The sequence below is a fragment of the Ranitomeya imitator genome, chromosome 8, assembly GCF_032444005.1.
Source record: "Ranitomeya imitator isolate aRanImi1 chromosome 8, aRanImi1.pri, whole genome shotgun sequence".
In the NCBI taxonomy this organism is placed as follows: Eukaryota; Metazoa; Chordata; class Amphibia; order Anura; family Dendrobatidae; genus Ranitomeya; species Ranitomeya imitator.
In genome coordinates, this window is record NC_091289.1 from 12,436,956 (window position 1) to 12,453,927 (window position 16,972).

A 16,972-nucleotide genomic window follows, 5' to 3' on the forward strand; every position below is an offset into this window, starting at 1 on the left:
AGAAAACAGGGATAAGCAAAGGAGGCCACTTCTACCTAGATAGGAAAGGATAGTACAGGATACTATGCGGTCAGCATAAAACACTACAAAATATCCACAGCAGAAAAATACAAAAACCACCTAACTAAAGATGTGGAGAGTATATCTGCGACTCCAGCGAGTCCAACTAGACTGAGAAAAACATCAGGCACAGTCTAGCAGGAACAAAATAGAAAGATAAGCACAGAAAATAAACACACAGCAGTGTCTAAAAAAATGAAGAAAACACTTAGCTGAATTGGCAGTAAGCAGGAGAGGCCAGGCAGAGGACCAACACTTCCAAAGAAATATTGACTACTGGCAAGGACTAATGAGTCCTGCACAGCTAAATACCCCAGTCAGAATTGCAATTAGCAGAAACACCTGTCCAAGACTGCTGCTCAGGAATAACTGCATTACCATCAACCACCACCGGACGGAGCCCAAGAGCAGAATTCACAACAATTACCTGTACATTGAGACTGTAGGCAGAGCTCCTGTGTATAATGTCACTGGTGATCACTGCATTACCTGTACAGTATACACTATCGACAGAGCTCCTGTGTATAATGCCACTGGTGGTAATAACAGCGTTATTAGTATTGTTTTTTTTATTAATGATCAGTAGTGTAGTATTCAGTCAAAATGTTGTGGTAATATGTGGTCCAATCATGGTGTGGCGGTATTTCTCTCTTGTATGTTGTATTATTAAAACTGTTTTTAACTAGTGATGAGCGAATATACTCGTTACTCGAGATTTATTGAGCACGCTCGGGTGGTCTCCGAGTATTTTTTAGTGCTCGGAGATTTAGTTTTCATCGCCGCAGCTGAATGATTTACATCTGTTGTGGGGGTTGCCTGGTTGTACTTATGCTGGTTATCAGATGTAAATCATTCAGCTGCGGTGAGGAAAACTAAATCTCCGAGCACTAAAAAATACTCGGAGGTCACCCGAGCATGCTCAGGAAATCTCGAGTAACGAGTATATTCACTCATCACTACTTTTAAGCAAAAGAACTATTTTAATGTACAATTACGGTAGTTTGCATCGCAGTTATGGTGGAGCACAGTAGATGTGCAGAAGCCGCCAGTGTTTTACAGTCGATGCTCCACTATAACGGGGATAATGGCTAACAGGTATTTGCATATAGCTGTAGGGTGGGCCCATAGTGTAAATTCCTTCTGTGGGCCCCAGACACCCCAGTGTGAACCTGACGGTCACAAGATACTGATGATGGAGGTGATGGGTGGTCACCAGATACTGATGGGATTTACATTTCTCTTTTCTTTATTCACTTTAAGTTTTGTTATTTGATAAAACCATTAACACTTCTATGTATGAAAGCTTAACACTTTGCAGCTTTTTTTTCCACATTTGACCAAAACATATCCTCAGTACTCTATTATATATTTCTGTATCATCTATCTATCTAGCCATCCATCCATCCATCCATCCAATGGGACAAATCAGCTGCAGTACCCTATTCTGTACACTAGGTGGCACACTAATGCCTGGCTCACTTGTGTTATTACTATAGTAGTTCTGATGTGTTCTCTCTTATGTTGTCATCGATCATGTGATTAGTATAAATGATGACATCAATATTTTCTGAACATTTCAGTATATATGGCATATCTTATCTTTCACAGCTTTCTTTTCCCGGATGATAACATTCTGTTTTGTTTTTTTAAATTGTTATGGGCAATAATACCCTGAACTGGTTTGTACCAAGCACTAAATCCTAAATGCTATCTGCTCCATCTTATGAATCCAATTTTTTTTGGTTATTTTTTTTTGTTGACAATATATTTAATATTTTAACAAAGAGGCAAGTTAAATAAAAAAAGAAATGGTGGTGCATCTAGTTCCCGTGATGAATTCTGTGGGGTCTGCACTTTTGATGGCGGTTCTGAGGGGTCTGGTGCCCCCTTACCAAGTAGTGACGCCCTTAAATGTGCCTCGTAAAATAATGTATCGAGTATCCCTTTAAAAAGTAATAATGGCCCCGAAGTTATAAAGTTTTCGTGCCCCTTTAAAATGTAATATTTTTGCGCGTGCCCCCTTAAAAATAAGAATGGACCAAGCATCCCCTTATAATGTAATAGAGCCCCTGATAAAGTAGTAATAGGCCGAGTGGCGCAATTTATCCATTTATCTCAGTTTAGAGCTAAAATCTCGATCTGAGCATGCGCCATTTTATTGAAGTCCTGCACACCGGACGCCGGCTCCCACTGCACAAGAAAGAGGAGGCGGGGGGGGGGCGGAGAACCAGAAGACCCCGCCTCCAGATCCCACCCCAAAGCACAGAAGAGGTCACTTCCTGAAAACTTTATAAGGTGAATATTCAGCAGCCACTGATCGGATCCCTTCACATGAGGTATCAGACTAATCAGTATCACAGTGCCATTATAGCCATGCCTTTAGTTTATAGTGCCAAATCCTGCTGACAGGTTCACTTTAAGAAGCCTCCTGCTCTGCACTCATTACCTGCATTAATTGTACCGGTCTGAACTCGTTACCTGTATAAATGAAACCTGTCCACATAATCAATCACACTTTAACCTCTCCACCCTGGCCAAGACCAAAGAGCTGTCTAAGGACACCAGGGACAAAATTGTGGACCTGCACAACACTGGGATGGGCTACAGGACAATAGGCAAGCAGCTTGGTGAGAAGGCAACAACTGTTGGCACAATTATTAGAAAATGGAAGAAACACAAGATGACTGTCAACGTTCCTCGGTCTGGGGCTCCATGCGAGATCTCGCCTCGTGGGGGGTAAGGATGATTCTGAGAAAGGTCAGGAACCGGCTCAGGACTACATGGGAGGACCTGGTCAATGACCTGAAGTGAGCTGGGACCAGTCTCAAACATTCCCATTAGTAACATACTACACTGCCATAGATTACAATCCTGCAGGGCACACAAGGTCCCCCGATCACCCAGCACATGTCCAGATTGTTTGCCGTTCGCCAATGACCATCTGCATGATCCAGAGGAGGCGCGGGAGAAGGTCAGGTGAGGCCAAAATAGAACTTTTTTGTATCAATTCCAGTCGCTGTGTTTGGAGGAAGAAGAACGATGAGTTCAACCCCAAGAACACCGTCCCAACTGTGAAGCATGGTGGAGGATATATCATACTTAGGGGGTGGTTTTTAGCAAAGGGGACAGGACAACTGCACTGTATTGAAGGGAGGATGGATGAGGTCATGAATCGCGAGACTTTGGCCATCAACCTCCTTCCCTCATTAAGAGCATTGAAGATGGGTCATGACTGGGTCTTCCAGCAGGACAATGACCCGAAAAACACAGCCGGGGGAACAAAGGAGTAGCTCTGTACGAAGCATTTCAAGGTCCAGGAGTGGCTTAGCCAGTCTCCAGACCTGAGCCCTTTGGAGGGAGCTGAAACTCAATGTTACCCAGCGACGGCCCTGAAACCTGAAAAATCTGGATAAGATCTGTATGGAGGAGGGGGCCAATATCCCTGCTACAGTGTGTGCAAACCTGGGCAAGATCTACAGGAAACATCGGACCTCTGTAACTGCAAAGGTTTCTTTACCAAATATTAAGTTCTGTTTGTCTACTGTATCAAATAATTAATTTGCATTTTATTGCATTAAATATGTAAAAATAATAAAAAAAAAAATCCGAAAATCACATGGTAAGATTCTGTCTTTCACAGGCGAAGTGTTCCTACGATAAAAATTACAAGGGAAAACTTGCAAAATCAGCGGCGTATCAAATACTTATTTTCTTCACTGTATTTACCAGGAAGGAGCCCAGGACGAGGGTCACATGTACCAGGATGGGGAAGGTCTTCATTTTCCATCGGGGCCCCTCAAACTGTAGTTACGCCATTGTCTGCGGGTCGGAGCCGCACATCAGGGGCCCTAAATATAATCCACATTGCAGAGCTCAGGCCTCGTTCACATCTCAGTATTTGTGTCAGTGTTTTATGCCAAAACCAGGAGTGGAATTTACAGAGAAAACTATAACGGAGCTGGACAGCGGCTCTGTGTTCTGCAGACGCTCCTGGTTCCGGCACACGGTACTGATGTGTGCACAGAGCCTGATGTCCTCGCTTTGCTACAATGTATCAGTGCGGAGTTATCAGATGTAACAAACCCTCAGCTTGGAGGAAGTATTGGATCCCTGCTGGTTCTCAGAATCTGGATCTACTCAAGATCGGTCCAATTCACCGACAGCAAGCACAGATGCTGCAGAAGACGAGAAATAAAAATCTACAGCTGCAGAATTCTTCGTCCTACGGAAAAATGAGAAGAAATATTTCTCCTGACCGTTCATCATGAGTCAAGACCAGCAGGACAAGTGCACAACGCGCTCCAAATAAACCCGAGAAATCGATGCCCCCTCCGCGTTCAGTAGCAACCACGGATTATTAATTTGCTTCACAGTAATTTTAGGGCAAAAAAAAAAAGCTTTTTATGGCATCTGGCTCCGGCCCCCCTATTACTACAGAGCGCGGCGCGGAGCCTGAGGTAACAAAAGGAGGGAACGGACCCCGAGCCCACTCCTCCCGCAGCAGAGGCCCAGAACGCAGCGGTGTGTGTGCGCATTTGTCAGCCAATTACTAACGCCCGGGCGCACTCAGGGCAGAATACGAGCGTTCCAGCTGCAGATTGTGAATGAAGGAGGGGGGAGAGTGCGTGCTGCTCCACACTGGGAAAAAAAGGAAATGAGGGGAAAAAAAGAGGAGATGATTAGTGATGAACAGAGCGAAGCACGGAATCAGGAAGAAAATGGGGGATGAATTTCAATCGAGTTCACTGCACGATTTATCGTAATGGTTCATATGATCAGTGCCGTCAGCGGGGTTAACGCTTCACCGGGAGGCAAACGGATGGCGGCATAATCACAAATCCCGGGCCTAACAGGGACATGAATGGTAACCTGAAAATACATATTACTGCACATAGGAGCAGTATTATAGTAGTTATATTCTTGTATATAGGAGCAGTATTATAGTAGTTATATTCTTGTACATAGGGGGCAGTATTATAGTAGTTATATTCTTGTACAGAGGAGCAGTATTATAGTAGTTATATTCTTGTACATAGGGGCAGTATTATAGTAGTTATATTCTTGTACAGAGGAGCAGTATTATAGTAGTTATATTCTTGTACATAGGGGCGGTATTATAGTAGTTATATTCTTGTACATAGGAGCGGTATTATAGTAGTTATATTCTTGTACATAGGAGCGGTATTATAGTAGTTATATTCTTGTACATAGGAGCGGTATTATAGTAGTTATATTCTTGTACATAGGAGCGGTATTATAGTAGTTATATTCTTGTACATAGGAGCGGTATTATAGTAGTTATATTCTTGTACATAGGAGCAGTATTATAGTAGTTATATTCTTGTACATAGGGGACAGTATTATAGTAGTTATATTCTTGTATATAGAGTCAGCATTATAGTAGTTATATTCTTGTACATAGGAGCAGTATTATAGTAGTTATATTCTTGTACATAGGGGGCAGTATTATAGTAGTTATATTCTTGTATATAGAGTCAGCATTATTGTAGTTATATTCTTGTACATAGGAGCAGTATTATAGTAGTTATATTCTTGTACACAAGGGGCAGTATTATAGTAGTTATATCCTTGTACATAGGAGCAGTATTATAGTAGTTATATTCTTGCACATAGGAGCGGTATTATAGTAGTTATATTCTTGTACATAGGAGCAGTATTATAGTAGTTATATTCTTGTACATAGGGGGCAGTATTATAGTAGTTATATTCTTGTATATAGAGTCAGCATTATTGTAGTTATATTCTTGTACATAGGAGCAGTATTATAGTAGTTATATTCTTGTACACAAGGGGCAGTATTATAGTAGTTATATCCTTGTACATAGGAGCAGTATTATAGTAGTTATATTCTTGTACACAGGAGCAGTATTATAGTAGTTATATTCTTGTACATAGGGGGCAGTATTATAGTAGTTATATTCTTGTACATAGGAGCAGTATTATAGTAGTTATATTCTTGTACATAGGAGCAGTATTATAGTAGTTATATTCTTGTACACAGGAGCAGTATTATAGTAGTTATATTCTTGTACACAAGGGGCAGTATTATAGTAGTTATATCCTTGTACATAGGAGCAGTATTATAGTAGTTATATTCTTGCACATAGGGGCGGTATTATAGTAGTTATATTCTTGTACACAGGAGCAGTATTATACTAGTTATATTCTTGTACACAGGAGCAGTATTATAGTAGTTATATTCTTGTACACAGGAGCAGTATTATAGTAGTTATATTCTTGTACATAGGGGGCAGTATTATAGTAGTTATATTCTTGTACATAGGAGCAGTATTATAGTAGTTATATTCTTGTACACAGGGGGCAGTATTATAGTAGTTATATTCTTGTACACAGGGGGCAGTATTATAGTAGTTATATTCTTGTACATAGGGGGCAGTATTATAGTAGTTATATTCTTGTACACAGGGGGCAGTATTATAGTAGTTATATTCTTGTACATAGGGGGCAGTATTATAGTAGTTATATTCTTGTACACAGGAGCAGTATTATAGTAGTTATATTCTTGTACATAGGGGGCAGTATTATAGTAGTTATATTCTTGTACATAGGAGCAGTATTATAGTAGTTATATTCTTGTACACAGGGGGCAGTATTATAGTAGTTATATTCTTGTACACAGGGGGCAGTATTATAGTAGTTATATTCTTGTACATAGGGGCAGTATTATAGTAGTTATATTCTTCTACATAGGAGCAGTATTATAGTAGTTATATTCTTGTACATAGGAGCAGTACAGTATTATAGTAGTTATATTCTTGTACATAGGAGCAGTATTATAGTAGTTATATTCTTGTACATAGGAGCAGTACAGTATTATAGTAGTTATATTCTTCTACATAGGAGCAGTATTATAGTAGTTATATTCTACATAGGAGCAGTATTATAGTAGTTATATTCTTGTACATAGGGGCAGTATTATAGTAGTTATATTCTTGTACATAGGGGCAGTATTATAGTAGTTATATTCTTGTACATAGGAGCAGTATTATAGTAGTTATATTCTTGTACATAGAGGCAGTATTATAGTAGTTATATTCTTGTACATAGGGGGCAGTATTATAGTAGTTATATTCTTGTACATAGGAGCGGTATTATAGTAGTTATATTCTTGTACATAGGAGCGGTATTATAGTAGTTATATTCTTGTACATAGGAGCGGTATTATAGTAGTTATATTCTTGTACATAGGGGCGGTATTATAGTAGTTATATTCTTGTACATAGGGGCGGTATTATAGTAGTTATATTCTTGTACATAGGGGTGGTATTATAGTAGTTATATTCTTGTACATAGGGGTGGTATTATAGTAGTTATATTCTTGTACACAGGAGCGGTATTATAGTAGTTATATTCTTGTACACAGGAGCGGTATTACAGTAGTTATATTCTTGTACACAGGGGCGGTATTATAGTAGTTATATTCTTGTACATAGGGGCAGTATTACAGTAGTTATATTCTTGTACATAGGAGCAGTATTACAGTAGTTATATTCTTGTACATAGGGGCAGTATTATAGTAGTTATATTCTTGTACATAGGGGCAGTATTATAGTAGTTATATTCTTGTACATAGGGGCAGTATTACAGTAGTTATATTCTTGTATATAGGGGCAGTATTACAGTAGTTATATTCTTGTACATAGGGGCAGTATTACAGTAGTTATATTCTTGTACATAGGAGCAGTATTACAGTAGTTATATTCTTGTACATAGGGGCAGTATTATAGTAGTTATATTCTTGTACATAGGGGCAGTATTACAGTAGTTATATTCTAGTACATAGGAGCAGTATTACAGTAGTTATATTCTTGTACATAGGGGCAGTATTACAGTAGTTATATTCTTGTACATAGGAGCAGTATTACAGTAGTTATATTCTTGTACATAGGGGCAGTATTATAGTAGTTATATTCTTGTACATAGGGGCAGTATTATAGTAGTTATATTCTTGTACATAGGGGGCAGTATTATAGTGGTTATATTCTTGTACATAGGGGTAATATTATAGTAGTTATATTACGTTTTATAGAAGGCAGTATTAATGTAATATTATTTAGGCTATGTGACTTTTTTATGGCACTTCCATTTTTGCTCATGGCATACACAGGGCATGGATTGACTATTTTGTTCCTTCGCTCTACATTGTTGCGTGTCATCCTTCTGCTAGTCACCTGTCTCCTTTTCTCAGCCTGTCGCAGACCTCGGGATCTCTGACAGCTCTGTCACAAGGTGTCTTATAAATAAACATTGCAGGTTTGTCACTTGCTCTTGCAGCTTTCACACATTGCCTCCGAAGGCTCCAGAATGGTGGAGTCATAATAAAGGCTTATAGCGAATAATCCCCGTGTACAGGAGACGCAGATAATTCTATTAAGACAATTAAAAACTTAATGATCCATAAAAGTACAAGTTATAGACAAATCCTAATTGGATGATACAGTGTTGCAGCCAATATGTCTCAATATATAGCAAACCTAGTGCCACAAGATGTGGGGTGACTGAAGCTGGGGTGCACAGAGTTTAGGGGACCAGGGAAATCTGTTTGCCATTTTGGATTAGATAGGGGTCCGCTATGACGATGTCCCCCGAGAATCCACTTACACTCACAATGTAAAAAACAATTAATTTTCAATACAAGAGTTGCTAGACTTCCGTATTGAGGATCTGCAGCTGCATCTCCCTCCTCTCCCCTCCTTCAGATTCCATTTACTATTTCACTTTAGATGCATTTTCTCATCTTTATTTCTCAGAAGAAGAAGAGACAGATGAACTACAAGCTGCAGAAAGCCAATTCGATACATTGTATCCCTAAGTGCAACTATTTGGAAATCATCCGGGTTTGCTTTAATAGGAGACAGGTTTTGTAACAAGTTTATTTCCCAGGGACTAACAATTCTGGAAGGCGTTTTATTAGAACGGTACATTCTATTATTCCTCTGTTATCCTTCCTGGAAATATATGAAGAAACTGAAAACTGGGCATTACCCATCCCCTGGTTAAAGAGGTCTTCATATTTGCTACCCAGATGCCATTTCTTATGAAAGGGCATTGGCCACTGAAAATAGGATATAAGCTATTAATTGTGGGGGTCTGACTGTGGGGACCACCATCAATCAGCAGAAGAGGGCAATGCTCCTGCTTGACTGATGCGCCATTCATTCTCTATGGGAAAAAGCCGAGCACAACACTTGGCATCCCTATGGGAATTAATGAAGCCGGGGTTGGGGGTCCGCGCTGCCGCTCTAACAGGGATAAAAGTGCCCAATTCTGCCAGCAGGCCCCCGGTCCCGATGGTCAGAACCCCTCCACTTAACCTGCAGATGTGAGACATTCATTTTCAGGGCACACCCCTTTAATCTACAATCCAGGACCCTCAATAAGGAGAGCAGAGGGACGTCCCCTACAGATGTTCCGGGCCACGGATGGTAGGGGCACTGCCGGCCGCTCCTGGTGCCTCACATTTGGGTGTAATGCCTGGGGGCGCGGACTCCGATAACGGCGCCGGGTGGAGACGCCACAACAGCTGCAGAACGCAGGTCCATGGTAATGAAGAGAATTTACATTTCATCTGCTGCACTGAATACATTTCACAGCTTGTGCAGAATATCGCCCAGGTTATAGCGACACAGAAAACACTGCGATAGCAGCTGCGGCAGGTCATGGCAACGGGTACCGCGCCCAACGATGTGCCAGCAGGAAATAATATCCAGGTTATGCCACCAGTATCACTATATATACATCGGCTGCACATATATAATTATATGCAGAGGACGCCCAGGTTATAGCGGCTGTACATATATAATTATATACAGGAGATGCCCAGGTTATTGCGGCTGTACATGTATAATTATATATACAAGAGATGCCCAGGTTATAGCGCCTGTACATATCTAACTATATACAGGAGATACCCAGGTTATACCAGCTGTACATATATAATTATATACAGGAGATGCCCAGGTTATTGCGGCTGTACATGTATAATTATATATACAAGAGATGCCCAGGTTATAGCGCCTGTACATATCTAACTATATACAGGAGATACCCAGGTTATACCAGCTGTACATATATAATTATATAAACAGGAGATGCCCAGGTTATAGCGGCTGTACATATCTAACTATATACAGGAGATACCCAGGTTATAGCGGCTGTACATGTATAATTATATATACAGGAGATACCCAGGTTATACCGGCAGTACATATAATTATATACAGGAGATGCCCAGGTTATACCAGGCGTACACGTATAATTATATACACAGGATACCCAGGTTATAGCAGAACATACAATCCACAGCTCAGGTCTAACAGTCGGCTTTTATTCAGACAGGACTTCAGTGTTTCTTCCGTGTTACAGGTATAAAAAGTGACGGATATTTTGTGCCTTTCTGGTTACAAAGTGCAATAATAACAGATACAGAAATCTCCAGGTTTGTGGATCAGACCAAGATTAAGACAAGTTTATTAACCCTTCAGTTGGTGATGAAATATCCACCTCGTCTCCTACTGTAATGTTCAGTGTTCGCTCCATCGTTTGGTAGGGCACTACAAGTCCCAGGGTGGCCTCCCATGTTTTCCTTTACAGAGAATACTGGGACTTGTAGTCCTTCTAACCGAACACACGTACAGACGTTGTAGTTTTGCAGATTTACATTCAAAGAAAAGTTCTGCATAAATCCGGCAATAGAGGGAATGAGGCCATGTTATAGTAATGGGGCTGAACCTGGATCCCTAATATTCCAGGTAAGTCAGATCGGGGGGGGGGTCGGCATTTGCTGGAATAACATGAGCAGTACAGGAGGATAGTTGGAATGTTTAAATATATCTTAAAGGAGCGGTGGGTGCGGAAGTTTTTCCCGATACAGAGCCCCGAATGCTCAGCTCCCCTTCACATAGAGCTTAATGGTAAAATTCTGCCTCCCTGTGACCACCACTAGGGGGAGCACACGCTGCTTATACATTGAACTTCGCAAGCTCCTGAGCTCCCCCTAGTGGTGGCTACAGGAAGGCAGAATCATATAAGACTGGTCAAGAGATTAAAAAAAATAGAATATGTAGCTCCGGAAAAGAGAAAAAAAAAAATCAGCATTGAGTTGGAATAAAAATAAATCGGTTACATTCATGAAGAACATTAACTTGAGGGGTTTATACACAGGATCGAGGCCCAATAGGATCATGAATATTTATAATCCTAATTAGGACGGGGCCTTTAACTGACAATTTCAGGGGTGCGGCGGTAGCAGTCATATTTGCGTCATGATACCTTAGAGGGATGGCAAATAAAAAGACAGTTGTGTCATAAATTGAGGCCCCATCATATGTTTGAACACTTGTAAATTTTGGCATGGAGGCAAGACACCACTGCGGGGAATAAAGGGGCGCCACGCCGATCTCCTCATTTTGATTTCACACATGGATCCATAGCATTTTAGTGATGCCACCACTAGAGGGAGCTCAATGGTAACTGTATAAGATCACATGCACTGAGCTCCCCCTAGTGGTGGCCGCAGGAAGCCAGTATTTATCATGCACTGCTGGAAACAAGGGAATTAGATCAGAATCGGGGGGGGGCGGCGATACTAAGTTTTGCAATGGGGCCCTGTTATATCTGTGTATTGGTGTAATACATATGGGTAGGATGCAGAAACTGTTTTTTCTTCCTATGTAAGAGTTGTTTTTTTTTTATACATTTCACCACCAGGAACACCTAACACACACCGTCCCACAGACATGAGTGGCTAGAGAAAACATTACATGTTGTCAATGAATAGCAGGCAAAAAGGCCACAAGTTCACATTTCTATAATGTATAAAATAATCTAAAAAACTACTGGAACCGATCCGGCAGTAATATATTAACATATTAAATATTGTATTATATTATGTGTAATAAAATCTATTAAAATCAGAGCCGGGAGGAGGTATTTACAGAGGGTCCTTCACATATGGGGCAGGGGTCGGTACGGGACATATTGCTTTGTGCTTCGTGGAGAACAGTCCAGGAGGCTTTTATTCTCGAAGGTCCACAGTAAGCGAGCGACTCCTTAATCCTCAGGAATCTATCAGTACGACTCTAGGAAAGTGGACGGGACTTGGAAAATTATTGCTGAGAATGGTAATGCCCAATCCTCCTGGGAACACCAGTCTGCACCGTGCCGGGATATCGTAGGTGTCCTTTCTGATCCAAGCTGGGATGTAGCAGGTGCCTTTTCTGCATCACAATGGGGCTTCTTAGGTGTCCTTTCTGCACCATGCTAGGAGGTCTCGGTTTCCCTTTCCGCACCGTGCTAGGAGGTCTCGATTTCTCTTTCTGCACCGTGCTAGGACATCTCGGTTTCTCTTTCTGCACCGTGCTAGGAGGTCTCGGTTTCCCTTTCCGCACCATGCTAGGACATCTCGGTTTCTTTTTCTGCACCGTGCTAGGACGTCTCGGTTTCTCTTTCTGCACCGTGCTAGGACGTCTCGGTTTCCCTTTCCGCACCGTGCTAGGACGTCTCGGTTTCCCTTTCCGCACCGTGCTAGGACGTCTCGGTTTCTCTTTCTGCACCGTGCTAGGACGTCTCGGTTTCTCTTTCTGCACCATGCTAGGAGGTCTTGGTTTCTCTTTCTGCACCGTGCCAGGATAACATGGATGTCCTTTGTGCCAAGACATCCGAGGTGTCCTTTCCGCACCTCCTCAGGGTGACACGTGTGCGCTTTCTTGCACCGTGCCAGGATGTCCTGTGTGTCCTGGAAAAGGTTGATACTTTATTTTTGTGCTTTCTCTAAATTTTATAAAGAGTTACATTTGAATTAAGGAAGTTTCCCAGGAGATCCTTCATCTCAAGAAGTTCTGCTGGAGGACATTAGGAAGGAGTGATACTTGGGCTTGGCTTCGAAGTGTCAAGGTTGGAGGTCTTAGGAGTAGTTGGACAGGGGGTAGGTCAGCAGGAAGAAGACCATACTGGCTGGAGGCTTATTCCGAAGGAAACAAACTTGAATGCTGCATTCTTGGAGGACTTTCCTAAGTACTGGGAGCAGGAGTTGCATCGGAAGGAGCAGCTCCCATAGGTTCTAACCGCTGGAGGATCCATCTCTCGATCTCTTGGAATACAGAGCTAGTCACCTCGGGCAGTTCTTTGTGCAAAGCGTGAAATCCTTCATCATAGATCTGCAGAATAAACATATATTTAGTTTTCTCGAGCCTCCATACTCAAGTGTCTGCCATAAAAGACTCCAACTCCTACTGGTACAATATCAATACATTATTGATACTTGATAGCAAAACCCTGCAATTCACATCATGACCACTGGGCGGCCAATTAATAGACACATATACTATAATCATCTCCCAACAGAGTAACACAAAAGAATGGTTTTTTAAAAATTCACCATTTTTTATCCTTCATCTTAAGATATATCGAGCTGAAGGAAGAATGGAACGACTGATGCCTCCATCATCACCTGCAGGCAGCATTGGCAAATGAACATATTTTCCTCCATTTGTGATGACGTTATGGGGCTATAGGAGAACGTGACGCTTTATGTTTGTCGCTATGGTCAATACCAGAATCGTCCATCTAACTGTCTCCACGGTCGGAGGACTCCCTTGCTTTGTCATCCCCCCCTCTACGTGTGATAAGTTAATAATGTGGTGCAGATTCAGGGCTTAGATTTTGGCTGAGGTGCGGACCCCGACATCTGGACTCAATCGTGGAGAGAATGAATCCTTCTAGCAAAGTGCGGAGGACTCTCACTTCGGGTTGCCAACATTGCACAGATTGTTCAAGTGTTTATGACCTTATAAATCCACATCACGTTATCCGACCAGGACACGGTGACCCAGCTTTCCCGGAGCCCTGACCGACATCCCAGCACCGTCACCCAACTTTCCCGGAGCCCTGACTGACATCCCAGCACTGTCATATAATGATGCTATCTAGTGATAAGTAATCACTGCAGAAACAAGCATCTTTCTCTCCTCCTGTGTATTTACACTTCTCACCATTTTTTAAGATCTCCGCTTGCTGTCGGTGAATAGAACATTTGTCTTTCCAGCCGAAGGCGTCTGTGCTACAATGTATTCAGTCTGAGCTCATAGAGAATTATTTTGGGCTCTTGGCTGACAATCTGCATGCGTTGGTACATTGTAACAAAGTATCAGCACAGGAGAGAGATTAGTTTAAAGGGGTTTTCCTCAGATGGATATATTGACGAACAATCCTTAGGATCAGATTGGTGGGGGACCGACGTCTATTCCGTAGTCAGGAGTCCACACTGCGCAGCGGCCGTATTGGCACGGAAGCTCAGCTCCTATGGAAGCGAATGAGATCTGAGCTGCAGTTCTGCAAACGGTCACTAGATAGCGCATGGCGCCGTATACATCCCATAGCCCCCCAGGGATAGGTAACAGCTGATCGGGGGAGGTTGTCGGGTGTCAGAACTCCAATCCGATCCTAAGGATAGGTCATCGATATACAACATCTGAACAACCCCTTTAAGACAACGAGCACACGTTGCGGCTGGAATCAGGCATTCTGGGCAGCAGTCTGCAGGGGGCAGCAGCGAGCAGCACACTTGGTGATAAAAAGTGGCGCAGAGTTATGCAATAAAACGGCCGCTCATTGATTTACAGTGCGGCTATGAAGAATTAAAGGGGTTGTCTGGGGCGAATCTCGGCACACCTCCGCCGATCAGCTGTTCCTGATGTTGACAGGACCTGCACAGCAATTTTTTAATTTGCGGCTTATTAAAATTTGCAGCCGTTGTTGAGATATTAACACTGTTCTTCCGTTTACAGCTCGTTGCCTAGGCGACCGACCACCACTATTAGGCAGCAGAACACGCACGATGCTTCCAGCGCCTTACTACGGTGCTTGCTGTTATTTCCTAATCCCGGCCACCATTAGCACAGTACTGACAAGCTATAGCCAGCAGCGGTGGTCGGTTTCCTAGGCAACAAACTATAAACAAAACACAAGTGTTAGTATTTCAAGAACAGTTTCAAATGTTAACAAGCAGTAAATTGAAGTGATAGTTTATCTGAGCACTATCCAACAACATGCATCTATGAAGATAGGAAAAATCCTTTAAAGGGGTCCCCCTCTTAACTTTTAAAGGTATCATTACTTATTAAAATAATAATATTACCATATTGGGGTAAATCGAGAGACCCCCTTAGTATCAGATGTAGCTGAGCACCGCTGAAATCTATAGACGGCCACCTACATTGTGAGGGCCCCGGATGATGAACCCCACCCCCTTTACTTCAGAAGACCCCAAAGTCTGGGGGTTTCACTCTTCACCTTTAGTGTTTTGTCCTCGCTGGGGATGGTGTCCATCATGAGGCGCGAGCCCCGAATGTCACACAGCTTGTCCGCAGTGCCGTGGAAAAGCAACAGAGGCAGCCTAAAATGAGGCAGCGCCTTCTCCACCCGCGCCGTAGCATTGAGCAGCTGCACCCCGAACGAAACCTTCATCCCCCCGTGGTAAACCAGAGGGTCCGTGGCGTACGACTCCACCTGGGGGGAGAAACGGCAGCAATGACATCCACGGTACAGAAGGCAGAAACATCGGATTAGTAAAGGCGGCTGTCTGCTGCGCCGTGTATCTAATCCTATCCTGTGTGCTGCGCCGTGTATCTAATCCTCTCCTGTGTGATACTGTCTGCTGCGCCGTGTATCTAATCCTATCCTGTGTGATACTGTCTGCTGAGCCGTGTATCTAATCCTATCCTGTGTGATGCTGTCTGCTGAGCCGTGTATCTAATCCTATCCTGTGTGATACTGACTGCTGCGCCGTGTATCTAATCCTCTCCTGTGTGATACTGTCTGCTGCGCCGTGTATCTAATCATATCCTGTGTGATACTGTCTGCTGCGCCGTGTATCTAATCATATCCTGTGTGATACTGTCTGCTGAGCCGTGTATCTAATCCTCTCCTGTGTGATACTGTCTGCTGAGCCGTGTATCTAATCCTATCCTGTGTGATGCTGTCTGCTGCGCCGTGTATCTAATCCTCCTGTGTGATACTGTCTGCTGAGCCGTGTATCTAATCATATCCTGTGTGATACTGTCTGCTGAGCCGTATCTAATCCTCTCCTGTGTGATACTGTCTGCTGCGCCGTGTATCTAATCCTCCTGTGTGATACTGACTGCTGAGCCGTGTATCTAATCCTATCCTGTGTGATACTGTCTGCTGAGCCGTGTATCTAATCCTATCCTGTGTGATGCTGTCTGCTGAGCCGTGTATCTAATCCTCTCCTGTGTGATACTGTCTGCTGCGCCGTGTATCTAATCCTCTCCTGTGTGATACTGTCTGCTGCGCCGTGTATCTAATCATATCCTGTGTGATACTGTCTGCTGAGCCGTGTATCTAATCCTCTCCTGTGTGATACTGTCTGCTGAGCCGTGTATCTAATCCTATCCTGTGTGATGCTGTCTGCTGCGCCGTGTATCTAATCCTCCTGTGTGATACTGTCTGCTGAGCCGTGTATCTAATCATATCCTGTGTGATACTGTCTGCTGAGCCGTATCTAATCCTCTCCTGTGTGATACTGTCTGCTGCGCCGTGTATCTAATCCTCCTGTGTGATACTGACTGCTGAGCCGTGTATCTAATCCTATCCTGTGTGCTGCGCCGTGTATCTAATCCTCTCCTGTGTGATACTGTCTGCTGAGCCGTGTATCTAATCCTCTCCTGTGTGATACTGTCTGCTGCGCCGTGTATCTAATCCTCTCCTGTGTGATACTGTCTGCTGCGCCGTGTATCTAATCCTATCCTGTGTGATACTGTCTGCTGCGCCGTGTATCTAATCCTCCTGTGTGATACTGTCTGCTGAGCCGTGTATCTAATCCTCTCCTGTGTGATACTGTCTGCTGCGCCGT

General features: G+C 42.9%; 1 protein-coding gene across 1 annotated transcript in view; it reads right to left on the reverse strand.

Moving 5' to 3' along the window:
• Positions 1-10,408: 10,408 nt before the first annotated feature.
• MGLL (monoglyceride lipase) overlaps positions 10,409-16,972 on the reverse strand; it is a 37,331-nt gene continuing 30,767 nt past the window's right edge. The window contains exons 7-8 of the mRNA XM_069736305.1: positions 15,394-15,609; positions 10,409-13,259 (exon numbers count right to left, since the gene is read on the reverse strand). Coding sequence (XP_069592406.1) covers positions 13,113-13,259; positions 15,394-15,609 — 363 coding nt within the window. The 3' untranslated portion in view covers positions 10,409-13,112. The remainder of the gene's footprint in view (positions 13,260-15,393; positions 15,610-16,972) is intronic.